Source organism: Malus sylvestris, chromosome 6 (genome assembly GCF_916048215.2).
Source record: "Malus sylvestris chromosome 6, drMalSylv7.2, whole genome shotgun sequence".
In the NCBI taxonomy this organism is placed as follows: Eukaryota; Viridiplantae; Streptophyta; class Magnoliopsida; order Rosales; family Rosaceae; genus Malus; species Malus sylvestris.
The window spans coordinates 4,352,258-4,364,979 of NC_062265.1; the positions used below are offsets into that span (position 1 = coordinate 4,352,258).

Sequence of the window (12,722 nt, forward strand, 5' to 3'; positions counted from 1 at the left end):
ATCATTTTAAAAGAGCTTCGAAACGAGCCATTAGGTCATCTCCAACCAAGCTGCCAAAACATAGTCCGTTTTGACACAAAGCCCATCTCCAATGGATGGTTGGGTGAAAAAAATTTGGGACCCACCATGCCAAAATATAGCCAAATGGCCAAAGAGCTGGCCAAACATAGCTAGCTAGCCCTAAAAGTTGGGCACAGCTCTGCTGCTAGCTGATGTCATGTAGTTTTTTTTTTTAATTTATTTTTTAAGATGAAAATTTTAAAAAAAAATTATAACTTTTTCCTATAAATACCTTAGCCAATTCTACATCATTTCTCACACCCTTTTCTCCCTTCCATACTATCTTATCTCATTTTAGTGTCTAAGTTGTTAACATGCAAGTAAAATTAAAATATTTAATAGAAACTGTTATTAGCACTCCAAAAATCTCATTTTACACTCCTCATAAGTGTATTTTTCTTTCTAATTATAGAAAGTTTGGAGCATCAAATGAGATTTTTGGAGTGCTAATAACAATTCCCTATTTAACATGAAACTTAAAACAACATTTAACGACAAGTGGCCCTCAAAATATGTCCAGAAACTTTATTTTAATATGGTTGTTTAATTCAATTAACCGATAAAATTAAAAGAAAAAACTTAAAATAATAAATTATTGAGGGGACTAAAAAATAGCCCCCTTCGGTTGGAGGTTGTATATAGATATGATTTGCCATTGTTCATTATAAAATAATTTCTTGCAATACTATAATTTGGGCGGGGCCTAAACGTAGCCCTTTCGGTTAGAGATGACCTTAGTGTCAAAAGGCTGAGACCGATGAAGGAGAAGGAGCCCAAATAAATTCATGCTCGGCTAGAGGAGAACGAATAAGCAAAACTTTAGAAACAATGTGAAGAAGTTGAGGTTCAACCATAATTCAATTAACAATATGAAGAGTAGTCTAATTACTTATAAGCACATTCAATGTCCATTTTTTTTCTCGATGTTGAGATTCAACTGTCAACACAATGTCATTAGGGAGAACAATGCAATTAATTATGAATTATTTTTAATCTTATATAAATAATATAAAAAATTTGACACGTGCATGACAGTGTGGATTATTTGTGCAAGTTGGCGTAACATTAACTCTTAATAATTTTTTTAAAAGAATTGTTATTAGCACTAAAAAATATCATTCTACATTCTTTACAAGTTTATTTTTCTTTCTAATTATAGAAAATTTGAAATCCAAAATGAAAAATTTTAGAATACCAATAACAATTTTATTTTTCTTTTGTAAAATGTATTATATTAATTAATACAAGATGGCTGACACATCATGTGTGTGCAGGAAGGCAAAAATCCCCAACTCTCTTGCTCGTGGAAAGGCAAAAATGGTAGTTATCTCTCTCTTTGCTGCCGACTCCCCTAGGGTTGGGGTCAGCAACAACTCTAACTTTTCCTGTTCCTTCTAGCCTTATATCATTAGTCTTTATTTATCTTCGAACTAGCTTTTGGTCCTTGTTTGGTGCCATGAGGTTTTGTCTCAATTCTATGAGCTTGTCTCAGATTTGGACTTTCTTACCGCTCGTTTACTTAGTTGTTGTTTTATAGCACAAGTCTTCATCATAAATCTCCGCCAGTTAACCTATCGGGTGTCTCTCTTCGGCAACGCATTTTAGTATTGTGTGGTTTTTAAGTACTTTTAACACTATTTGATAGAATTATACGAGCGCTCACTCTATGGGTGGCTCACTCACCCCCATTTTTCGTTAATCCAATCATTTCGTTTGTTCGTTCTCTTGATAGAAGTAGCTTTGTGATGGAGGTGCAGTTGGCTTAGTGGAAGTTGCTAGTTTCTTCACTAAATTTTAGGATTTAAAAATTTTTTTTTTTAAAATATTTGCGTAGTTGGAACTTTAAGAAAAGTGGTGGAGAAGTTCAAGTATTTCACTCTTTCCCACCGGCCAAATTTGGCCCCAAAATTGAGTTTTCCCTCCTTTTCCTAAACCCTAATTTTTTTTTTCAACCATTTTTTAACTCTTTCCCTCTCCTTCCCAACCGACTCTTCAAATTCCAAACCCCCCCCCCCCCCCCCCAAAAAAAAAAGAAAATCCAAAACCTCTCAAAAAATTAAAAAGCCAAATCTCCATTTCCCTCCTAATTTGTGGAGCCAAAACCTAAATTCCAATTTCACATTCAATTTTCATTTCTCTGTAAATCCAATCCCTTCATCTCTTTGAAGTCCCGAATCGAAATCTATCTCTCAGAAACCAAGCACCCAACTGGGAACCCCATCTCCTCCAGCTTCAATGGCAGAAGCCCTCGATGGGTCTCCGCCATTTTCGCAGTCTGACGCCATGGACGACCTTGCTTTGGTTTGTATGCCAGAAAAGGCAGATGGGTTTTGGCCGTCTTCAACTCTGAAACCCCTAGGCGACCAATCTTTGGATACTTCTTTACCAAACCCTAACGGGTCTTCACCAATTTTTGAACAAGTACGAGAAGAAGAAGCTGAACCTTCTCCACCGCCTTCGCCTCTCAATCTTGTTGGTAATAATTTATCAATTTATGAATTGAATTCTTCCGATTCTTCACGAGTTTCTTCTTCTTGGTATTCTCCGTGGAATTCATGGTCTACTGCCAAGGGATCGCCGATTTCCTTTGAATCACAGTTTCATAAGGAAGAAACCAAGCCCTCTATGGTGGTATGTTATTATTTTTAATGCTTCTTTCGTTATTTTATTTTTGGTTTTTAATTTTGATTTGAGTAATCTTGGGATGTTGAGATTTGTTGTGGTTTTGGTGTTGCAGAGTGCAGGGCTTGCAAATCTAGGTAACACTTGCTTTATGAATGCGATTCTGCAATGCTTTACGCACACTGTGCCGCTCTTGGAGGGTCTTCGTTCTTCCAATCATTCGATGCCATGTGATCGTAAGACCTTAGTTTCTATTTGTAGTTTTGTCATATTATCATTTATTAATTTATCTCAATTGTTGGAAGCATTGTGAAGCTAGTTGGTTTATGAAGATTTCTTATTCAATTTTACTGATTTAAATCTGAAATTGGGAGTATTTAGGTGGTAGTGAAAGATTCTGCGTTCTTTGTGCTCTTCGTGACCACATTGATCTTTCAATAGCTTCTTCAGGAAGAGTTGTTTCGCCATGGAAACTTGTCGACAATTTGAATCGTATCCTTTCATTCATATGAATTTATATTTATGTGCAAAAACAACTTTGGCTTTTATTTGTAATATTTTGATTTTTCATTGCACCAATTTTTGTATAGTTTGTCATATTACTGTAGATTTGAAAATGAGTTTTCGCCGAGAATTTTACATTGGAATGTGATTCTTAACCCCCATGCTACTAGACATCTCATCTTACTTCCAAAGATACCAGCAAGAAGATGCCCATGAGTTCTTGCAATGTTTTTTAGATAAACTTGAGAGATCTTCTATGGGTTCTATGAAAAAGGACGAGAGTTCATCTGTGCAAGACAAAAACCTTGTGGAAAAGGTTTTTGGTGGTCGTCTCGTAAGCAAAGTACGACAAGATCTGGCTGCCATTGTTCTTCCTGTTATGGTTAAAATTTGATGGGAAACCTGGAAAATTAATCTTTAATATATATTTGTTGATTTTTATATGTATGAATTGCTTTCAGCTCCGATGTTGCAATTGCGGTCATTGTTCTGACACATATGAACCTCTGATTGATCTGAGTCTGGAGATTGAAGAAGCAGACACTCTTCCAAGGGCTTTGGAGTCCTTCACTAAGATAGAAAATATCAATGACTCGGAGACAAAGTTTACATGTGAGAAGTGCAAGGAAAAAGTGTCAGTGGAGAAGCAGCTCGTGGTTGACCAGGCCCCTCAAATTGCTGCATTTCACCTGAAGAGATTTAAGACTGACGGATCTAATGTTCAGAAGATTGAAAAACATGTAGAATTTCCTCTGGAGTTGGACTTGAAGCCCTACACCGGTGGCAGTGACATCGATGTGAGTTGTTGTTTATTAGTTTATTTACAATACTGCTGATTAGCTCATTAGCCAACTTGAGATCAGTTATGAGAAATGTAGGGTTTGCTAATACATGATAATGACCAGATGATCTTACAAAAAAGGTCTGCTGAATGTTATGTCACCAGTTAGGTATGTTTAATTGTGTGTGGTCTCTCAAGCCCTTGGGGTGGGCTCGTTTGGTTGGAAAGGTAGGGGTAATGGGTTAGGATTAGGGTACATCAAGGGTTTCAATCTCTTTTAATGTACCAAAATGAAAAAATGGATGTTGTTCTCAAATTCTAATTCCCCGTTTCTTTGCAATAGATGGAATTGAAGTACGAACTTTATGCAATTGTGGAGCATGTTGGGTTCTCATCTACTTCTGGGCATTACTTTTGCTTCATTCGGTCCTCTCCAGATACATGGCATAGGTTGGATGACTCAAGGGTAAATATTTCCTGTATAAATTCTGTAGTATTCACGGTAACTGTTTTACCTCCGCGGCTTTATAATTCTTGTGAATCTGGTGTGTGTGTGTGTGGAAGTGGTTGGGTTGCCATTCATGTCTCATTTGTTTTCGTATTAATGATTTTTTTGGCCTGAGCCTTGTGTTGGTTTTGCTATAATCTGTTAGGAACTTCTGATCTTTGTTCTTGCTGTATGTTTATACGTGGTAATTCTTTTTTAAGGTTCATTGCGCCTCTTTTGGCATAATTTCCCTTGAGGTCTTCCCTCCCACATGGATGAAATTTGATGATCTGTGGTAGTATAGTTGGATTATTTTACCCTCAACCGTTTTAAATATTCATTTTCTCGTTTAAAGGACTTATTTCTTGTGGTAATTTTTTTCGTTAGACCAAAAGAAAACAAAAATAAATATTAAAAGGTCCATTCTATTTTCTCTTTACAGGTCACTAGGGTACGAGAAGAATTTGTTCTATCACAGGAGGCATACATTCTGTTCTATGCAAGGAAGGGTACTCCATGGTTTTTGAGTGTAGTGGAAGCACTAAAGCCATGCTTGGATCCAGCTGTTATGAGTACATCACCTAAGTCAGTTCTAGAGAATGTTGAGAGCACCAATAATTTATCCCCGAGTGTGAATTATGTTGATCGTTGTGCTGCCAATGAACCCAGAGATGCTTGTGAGACGGTTACTCTTTCGTTGCATCAAGTGAGACCTAAAGAGGTTGATGTCTCTGACACTAGAGGTGAAGCTAGTGAACTTTCTGAATGGATTAATGGGCCTAAGCGTGATGCTGGTTGTTCCCAGGAGACTACAGATACTGGTGCTGCCATTGATGCTTCAACTCCAGGTGGGGGAAGAAACAATTTTGATAAAACGTTGGGCAACACTGAGAATATATGTAGTACATCAACTCCTGTTGCAAATAGCTGCCACAAAAGGTCTGCTAAAGTTAATCTCCAACCTATGACGCCACCCAGATCTCCAAGCCTGGATTTGGTTTTTGAGTCTCGAGGTAAGCAAATTCAATCTGATCAGAAAAATTTATTGGCTTTTTCATGAATTTTATAAATGCAACCAACTAAATGAGTGTGAATGGAAATTTTTCAGAACCAAGTTTTCATCTTCCACGCGATCATGTGAAGTCAGCGGACAATGTGACCTGTAAAAGATCATTGAACAATGCTATTCGAAAGGATCATTTGAAGTCAGCAGACAATGCGTTGTGTAAAAGAGCGTCAAACAATGTTGTAGAAGATGCAGAGAGAACTGAAGCTGTCAGATATCTTTCAAAGAAAAGTCTGAATAAGGGCAGGGCAAGCCAACTACTAGCGGCCATGGTAGGACCTCAGAATGGAAGTTCATTGGACAAGAAAAGGAAGAGAGCGGGATCTTCGCCGTGCAAAAAGGTCAGCCGTGCTGGTGGCAGCCTTAAAAACAACCACACTATGCGTCCTGTGGCAGCTGCATTACGCTGAGTGTCAGTTTTTACGTTGCAGAGTTGCTTGGATCGATCATTTGCCTTCAAAGCTTTCTCCAGTTAGACAACAATTGTAAAGAAGGATCCGAGGAATGCCTTACAGAAGCCAACGCTTCGGCTGCAAAATTATCTTCTTATTACTTTCAAACTACCGCAACTTTCTACATGTGGTCATGTTTGATAACAAAAGAAGCAGAAGGTAAGTCTTTTGAGTGTAGCTCAAGGGGTTGCGGGTTTGTTGTCCCTGATTCAGTGTTTTATTTGTGTCTTTTTTTCTAATATTTTGATAGTTGTTTATGAACTTAACTTTTAATTTAGCAGTGTCATCTTTTCTAAAGACGAATATAACAAATAAATAAAAATTAAAGAAAAACAAATGGAGCCACAAAGTCTCCACCTACTCGATAGCCACCCACCAAACCACACACAACCTCGTCGGCGGCCATTTCCTTGCAATTTTTGTTACTACATCCGAGTCTGGGAGCACACAAAATCAACTACGAAATCCAAATCAACACACAATACTTTTGAAGGAATTGAAATCTTGGGCTTTCTTTGGTTTTTTAGGAACTGTGGCTATCCTTAAATTCTAGAAAGAACCTAGAAACCCATACAAATGAATTGTGGCTATCCTCATATTCCAGAAAAAACCGAGAAAAAAAATATGAATTGTGGCTATCATCAAATTCCAAAAAGAACGTAGAAAAAATGAATTGCGGCTATCCTCAATTCCAAAATACCCAAAAAAATTGTTGATGTCTAGACTGATCAGATAAGGCTTTTTGCAACAACATTGCTTGTTATGGCTGCGGAGATATGGGTTAGATGATTTCAATTATTGGCCGCGAGATGCTATTAGTTTTCATTTTAGTTTTTATTTTTTAATTTTTTTATGAAAATGTTAACAATGTTAAATTGGTAATCACAAGCTGATGGTCTAGAGGTAAATGGTGGATTTCGAGGCCTCCTTCAAACTAAAAACTAGAGGTCTTGGATTCGAAATCTGCTGCTGGTGTGGAAGCCAGACTTGTCTTAGGGGAGGTTGAAATGCCTCTGTGAGTCTTCTTGACCCCCGGAAGGGGTGGATAACAGTGGCTTGCCACCGGTTGTCCCCCTTTATTTTTTTTTAATTTTTAATTTTTAAAACAATGTTAAATTGGTGTTAAGTTGAAGCACAAGTGTCACAAATTAGAAAGTAGACATGCTGAAGACACTAGTTTAAAGGGTGCATTGTATTCCAGGTGCAAAATATTGTAAAGTACCCTCGATTAGGAGATTACGGGAACGTCAAAGATAAAACTAATTTGAACGACATGGCATAATCACAATCGCTGGGTTTATATGGACGGCTAGGATTAGAAGACTAGTATAGTCTTGTAAGGAGAAAATTTGGCAGATGATCCATAAATACCAACACATTTACAACAAAAATGGTTGTTCAGTGTATTAGCCGCTGAGGCGGGTGTTGATGTTCATCTTTGATTTCGTTCAATAAATAGTTTATCTTCTTTTTTTTTAATTTTTATTTATAAAAATTGAATATCCAAAAAAAAAAAAAAAAAAAAAAAAACAAAAAACATAATCACTTCACAAATTATATAGCTTCACCACAATAAATTATATGGACATGTTTAAGGACAATGAGTTTGCCGGTGAGCTTACAACTTTCTTTCTTGTTAATAGCTAAATAATATGGCCGTGGACGCCTTAATTTAGAATTAATAGAGGTTGCAGATAAGATTTAGGAATGAGCATCTTGATAAATCTTAGGGAAAATCAAAACTTGAAATTGGATAATACTATAATCCTTTGTCATGAATGGAGATTGCCACAAATCTTTGTTTATGTCAAAATACGTACCATAACTATGCCCATTCCTTGGTTTTAAAGCCCTTAATTTTGGTTTTTCCCTTGAAAACAAAGTTTGCTTACATAGTTCTGGTTTTACCAAGCCCTTAGGTTTGGTTTTTTCCTTGAAAACAAAGTTTGATTAACTATTTAAGGAATATGAAGTTCCTGTATCTATTCCCTTTTGGGTACTCCATCTCTTTCTCCGGGCTGAGCATTTGCACAACACGCTTGGCTTCGTAAAGTTTCCAAAGTAATTAGCAGGTGATTTGTGTATATAATTTGGTTGTTTTCTTCGAAAAAGGAGGTAAGAAGCAGAAATTAATGGGCAAATCTATTCTCAGCCGGAACAGGAAAGCAATGGAGAAAGACATTATGAAGGAGTCCTCGGAGTCGATGAACACTCCGAAACATGTACTCATCGTGATGGATGGCATGAAAGAGTTCACAACAGAGCCGCTTGAATGGGTGCTCGAGAATATTGTAATCAACGCCGGTTCTACTGTCACTCTTCTTGGTGTCATGCCATGGCTTAACATTCCCCGTGAGTATATATATACATATATATTAGCTTGCTAGCATGCCTGAGTTTATTGTGCGCAAATTAGCTCTAAATGCATACAAGTTTTTAACGCAATTTCTAGCTAATTAAGTGCATGTGTGCCTTTTCATTTGGAGGAGAGAATATTTCCTAGTTATGATAGAGGGATCAGTCAGGATCGCATTTTAATTAATTAGACATGCATACCGTCAGTTGATGTGTTAATTAAATTAACAGTTGATTATCATATGGAACTATATAGCTAGCTATACGTAAACTAGATTTTGCCTCTTGTGTGAGATGGAATACTTGGGTGGTGGAAATCTGCAGTCTCTTCCAAGACATGGCTGGATGTTTGGCCGGTGGGATTAGAAGAATTATCATTTTTCAAAGAGAAAAATGAGTCGAGGAGTGACATCAAATATCTAAAGCTTCAGAAAGTCGTAAACCTTTGCAGCAAATATGGGGTACGTATAACAATCAAGCCTATACGAACATACGGTGCTATCATGTTGTATCATACTGAGTCTCCGTATACATATAATTGCTTGTGTATCGCATGTTCATGCAGGTTTTTCCACAGAAGAAAGTTATAATGGGTTATCCCTCACGCTCTCTGGTTGTTGAGCAAATTGCAACCCTTCATGCGACATGGGTGGTTTTCGACAGGTATATAAGCAAGCATTAAAATCAAAGATCTCGGATTTTGTTTATATTTCTTTAGCAAGTTATTCCGCAAATACTTATTATTAGCATTTCAAAATAATCAGCCTTTAAGTCTAGATATACTGGCATACTAAACAATTGATGCATAGTTGTATACCCTCACAAAATTATGCTGGTCCGTGTGACATTTTAATAGGATGTCTACAAATGCAGGCACCAGAAAAATGACAGAAAATTTTACGCTGGAAAACTTCCATGTAATATGGTAATGATGAATGAAGATGGGGAGGTTGACATGATTAGAGGCCGGTCGATGATAGAAACTATGGACAGTGCTCCTACTCTGCACATCCCGATATCCGACCACTTAAAGGGAATTCTTAAGAAACAAGCACAAGATCAAGACCCTGAGGAAATGGATCAAGATGGGAAGGACCTGAAATGATCACCTAGGCAGGCAGAAACTAATAGAGGATAGAGATGCAATAACTAATAACTTGGCCATGGTTTTTTTTTTATTTACTTTGTATCCACTTGAGAGTCAAGCCATCAAATTAATCACCTTTTGTTTGGAAAATGTACTTTGCCAATATATTTTTCTGGTGGAATAAGAATTTGCTATATATATATGCTTCTTGTTGGATATCATGTATACATGCTAATCTTCTAGGTTTGGGATAAGTTTCTATTGAAACAAAAAGAAGAAAACAAAATCGAATTTTTACGCAAAGCAAACTCATTGACAAAACGGGGATGAAGAAAAGGTCAACAGAAAAACAAAGTGTTATCTCTATTATCATGTATCTGTGAAAGCTTTTAAGTATCATGGTCGTAATCTAGAATTCGCATGAAAATGAATTTTGGCTTGTTGGATAATCATTTTGCTTTTTATTTTTTACTTCTTAATAAGATAAATGTACAAGGAGGAGGAAGGAGGAAAAATAAAGACCGGTGGATGAGGAGATGAGGAAGGGAGTGGAAAGACATGAAGAGAAAGTAGGAAACAAAAATTAGAAATGAAAAATTGCTTTTAATTTTGGGAACTTTAACGAAAAACTCCCGGTACTGTTCACTTTAATTAAAAACCACATTTTTACACTAAAAAGTCAATCCTGGTACTATTTACTTTACCATTTATTTTGACCTTATCTTTAAAACTTAAAGTTTTCAAGTCATTTTCATTAGTTTTCCGTTTAATTTTTAGGTTTTTGGTTTCCACTGTGTACTCTATGTACATTTTGTTTAGAGACTTAAGAGTTGTCCCTCATTGGGAAAAAAAAATCTTCTGTATAGTTTAAATAACTTTGAGCTTCTATTTCTTAATGTCAATTAATTTTATGATGAAACCTCAACTTCCTTATGTTATCAGAGAATGTTGGCTCACATGCGTCGGCATGAATTCCTTTTTCTTAAGAGATTCATAGAGAAGATTGAAGGTCATTCACTAGAGTGATAAGTTTGTGAAAACAAAATAGCGCTTCAAGATGTAAAGACCGATTTCTTTCCTCATCTCTCTTCTTTTATTTTGACATGAATCAGGCTTTAAAGATTCGTTAGTCGGATTCTTCATTTGCATGCATGAATTTTGTTTTTGATTCATCAACCAAACATAAATACTAGAGATCTTTATTAACAAGGATTAAATTGAAATTTTAACCACAATATAGATAGTAAAAATAATATGGAAGATCAATATTCCTGGTCGATTATCAATTTGATCCTCTACAGAAGTCGATCTGTTCCATTTGATACACACTCGAATAGCATGCCTTTGGCATTTTTACAGTAGTTTAATAATAACCATCTTCTTAACCCGGGAAATTTATTTTTCATAATATTTTTGGCAAAAAGAGGTTTGATCCATAGTGACTGAAGCAGTAACAAAGGTGTTTTCAAGGTGCATAGCCACCATGACCACCACCTTCACCACTCCCTGCACCACCTCCATAGCCAGCCGCCCCACTGCCATGTGCACCTCCACCACCTCCACCACCGCCAGAGCCACCACCGCCACCGCCACCAGCACCAGCACCAGCACCAGCACCACCATAGCCTCCACCAGCTCCGCTACCAGCCCCTCCACCTTTTCCATATCCAGCACCACCTGCGCCACCACCTCCACCACCACCACTACCACCACCTCCACCTCCTCCATGGCCACCACCTGCTGCTGCTCCTCCTCCAGCACCATAACCACCTCCAGAACCACCTCCTTCACCACCCCCTACTCCAGAACCTACACCTCCTCCACCACCACCACCGCTACCACCACCGCCACCTCCACCATATCCAGCCCCATGTTCTCCTCCAGCACCATACCCTGCACCTCCTCCTTCACCAGCCCCACCTCCAAACCCTGCACCTCCAGCCGCAGCACCACCGCCACCACCACTACCGCCACCACCTCCACCGCCGTGTCCTCCCCCACCAGAAGTTCCGTAGCCAGCACCACCCCCTTCTCCACTACCGCCACCATATCCCCCTCCTACAGCATCAGTAGTAGACAGGGTGTGGGCTCCAAATTCTTCAGTAGTGAAAAGAGCTCTCGTGGCAGAACAAATTCCCAAACTTAACATCACAAGGAAAGCAACGCTAGCAATCTTTTGAGGAGGAGCCATGACTGGGACTGAGAGGTGACTGCCACTCGATCGAATCCTACAAGCTTATGCTTAGAACGCAGGGGAAGGAGGGTATTTATAGGAACGTCGAACGAGATGGGGTTTCAAAACCGCGTCCACTAAGGGAGAGCGTGAACGAAAGCACATGCAAATTAAGAAGAAAGGGGATTATGTGGGCACCCACATGCTCGATTAAATTTATGATGCACCCACTCAATCTACTATAATGTCACTCACTCACTCACACACTCACTCACTTACTTAATCTTGTAGTGTGTTCACGCTGTCCTCCACATCTGTATATGCATCTGGAAGCGCGGCCGACTGTGGACTCGATCTTTCACATTATATACACTAAGAATGTTAGGTTCCATTTGGTACCTGGTCGCAGGGATTAGATTGGATAACTTAATTTTTTTTGTACCTGGTCAGGACGATTGGATTAGAATACTTATTGTGAAGTAAGAAATGAAGGCGGAGACGAAAGATTCGTCAATGTGGAGTTAGGAGAGAGAAGTAAGAAGGTGTTGATAACTTCTCTTCTCATTTTGGTACTATTGGTTGCGGGGATTGGATTGGATAACTTAAAATTTTTTGTACGTGGTCATGAAGATTGGATTGGAATATTTATATTGAAGTAAGAAATGAAAGTAGAGACAAAAGATTTTTCATTTTAGGGCTAAAAGAGATAAGTAAAAAAGGTGTTGATAACTTCTATTTTTTTTTCTTTTTGAACAAACGATATTGTTTATACTAAGGGAGTGAGGGAATTGATTAAGTCTTACAATGGGCTAGCAAATAATGTGGTTCAAATTCGTCTTTGGCAAGAATCGAACCTAACACATCTCACTTACAAATGAAGAGGAATACTACTGGACCGTAGCAATAAGTGACGTTGATAACGTATATTGAATTCATTGAATTATCCAATCCTACTTATCCTAGCTATGGGCACCAAAAACAGACCTTAATTTTTATATATCAATTTGCAATATTATATTTCATCAGACGCCTGCATTGTCATCATCTTCTTTTTACTAGCTAGCTATAGCGCAATTAGTTTGGTACCTCCAATATTATTTGTAGGTTTTAATTATTATTATTATTTTCTAAATAT

General features: G+C 37.8%; 3 protein-coding genes across 4 annotated transcripts; 2 read left to right on the forward strand and 1 right to left on the reverse strand.

Annotated features, from left to right (window-relative positions):
* The first annotated feature begins 2,049 nt into the window (after window positions 1-2,049).
* LOC126627179 (ubiquitin carboxyl-terminal hydrolase 20-like) lies at window positions 2,050-6,269 on the forward strand. The gene is made up of 8 exons (XM_050296611.1): window positions 2,050-2,691; window positions 2,798-2,918; window positions 3,064-3,174; window positions 3,357-3,529; window positions 3,648-3,983; window positions 4,311-4,433; window positions 4,897-5,467; window positions 5,563-6,269. Exons 1-8 carry the CDS (start codon window positions 2,296-2,298, stop codon window positions 5,928-5,930), a joined length of 2,199 nt encoding a protein of 732 aa, XP_050152568.1. The 5' UTR covers window positions 2,050-2,295; the 3' UTR covers window positions 5,931-6,269.
* Window positions 6,270-6,412: 143 nt separating this feature from the next.
* On the forward strand, window positions 6,413-9,614 carry LOC126627180 (uncharacterized). 2 transcript variants are annotated; one of them, XM_050296614.1, is made up of 5 exons: window positions 6,413-8,044; window positions 8,125-8,324; window positions 8,652-8,788; window positions 8,893-8,990; window positions 9,201-9,614. In XM_050296614.1, the coding sequence occupies exons 2-5, from the start codon at window positions 8,141-8,143 to the stop codon at window positions 9,430-9,432; spliced, it is 651 nt and encodes a 216-aa protein (XP_050152571.1). In that variant the 5' UTR covers window positions 6,413-8,044; window positions 8,125-8,140; the 3' UTR covers window positions 9,433-9,614. The 2 variants fall into 2 exon arrangements, with proteins under 2 accessions (XP_050152571.1, XP_050152570.1); XM_050296613.1 differs by having other exon boundaries at window positions 6,413-8,324.
* Window positions 9,615-10,593: 979 nt separating this feature from the next.
* Window positions 10,594-11,671, reverse strand: LOC126627487 (glycine-rich cell wall structural protein 1.8-like). The gene has a single exon (XM_050297052.1). It carries the CDS (start codon window positions 11,603-11,605, stop codon window positions 10,880-10,882), a length of 726 nt encoding a protein of 241 aa, XP_050153009.1. The 5' UTR covers window positions 11,606-11,671; the 3' UTR covers window positions 10,594-10,879.
* Window positions 11,672-12,722: the final 1,051 nt, after the last annotated feature.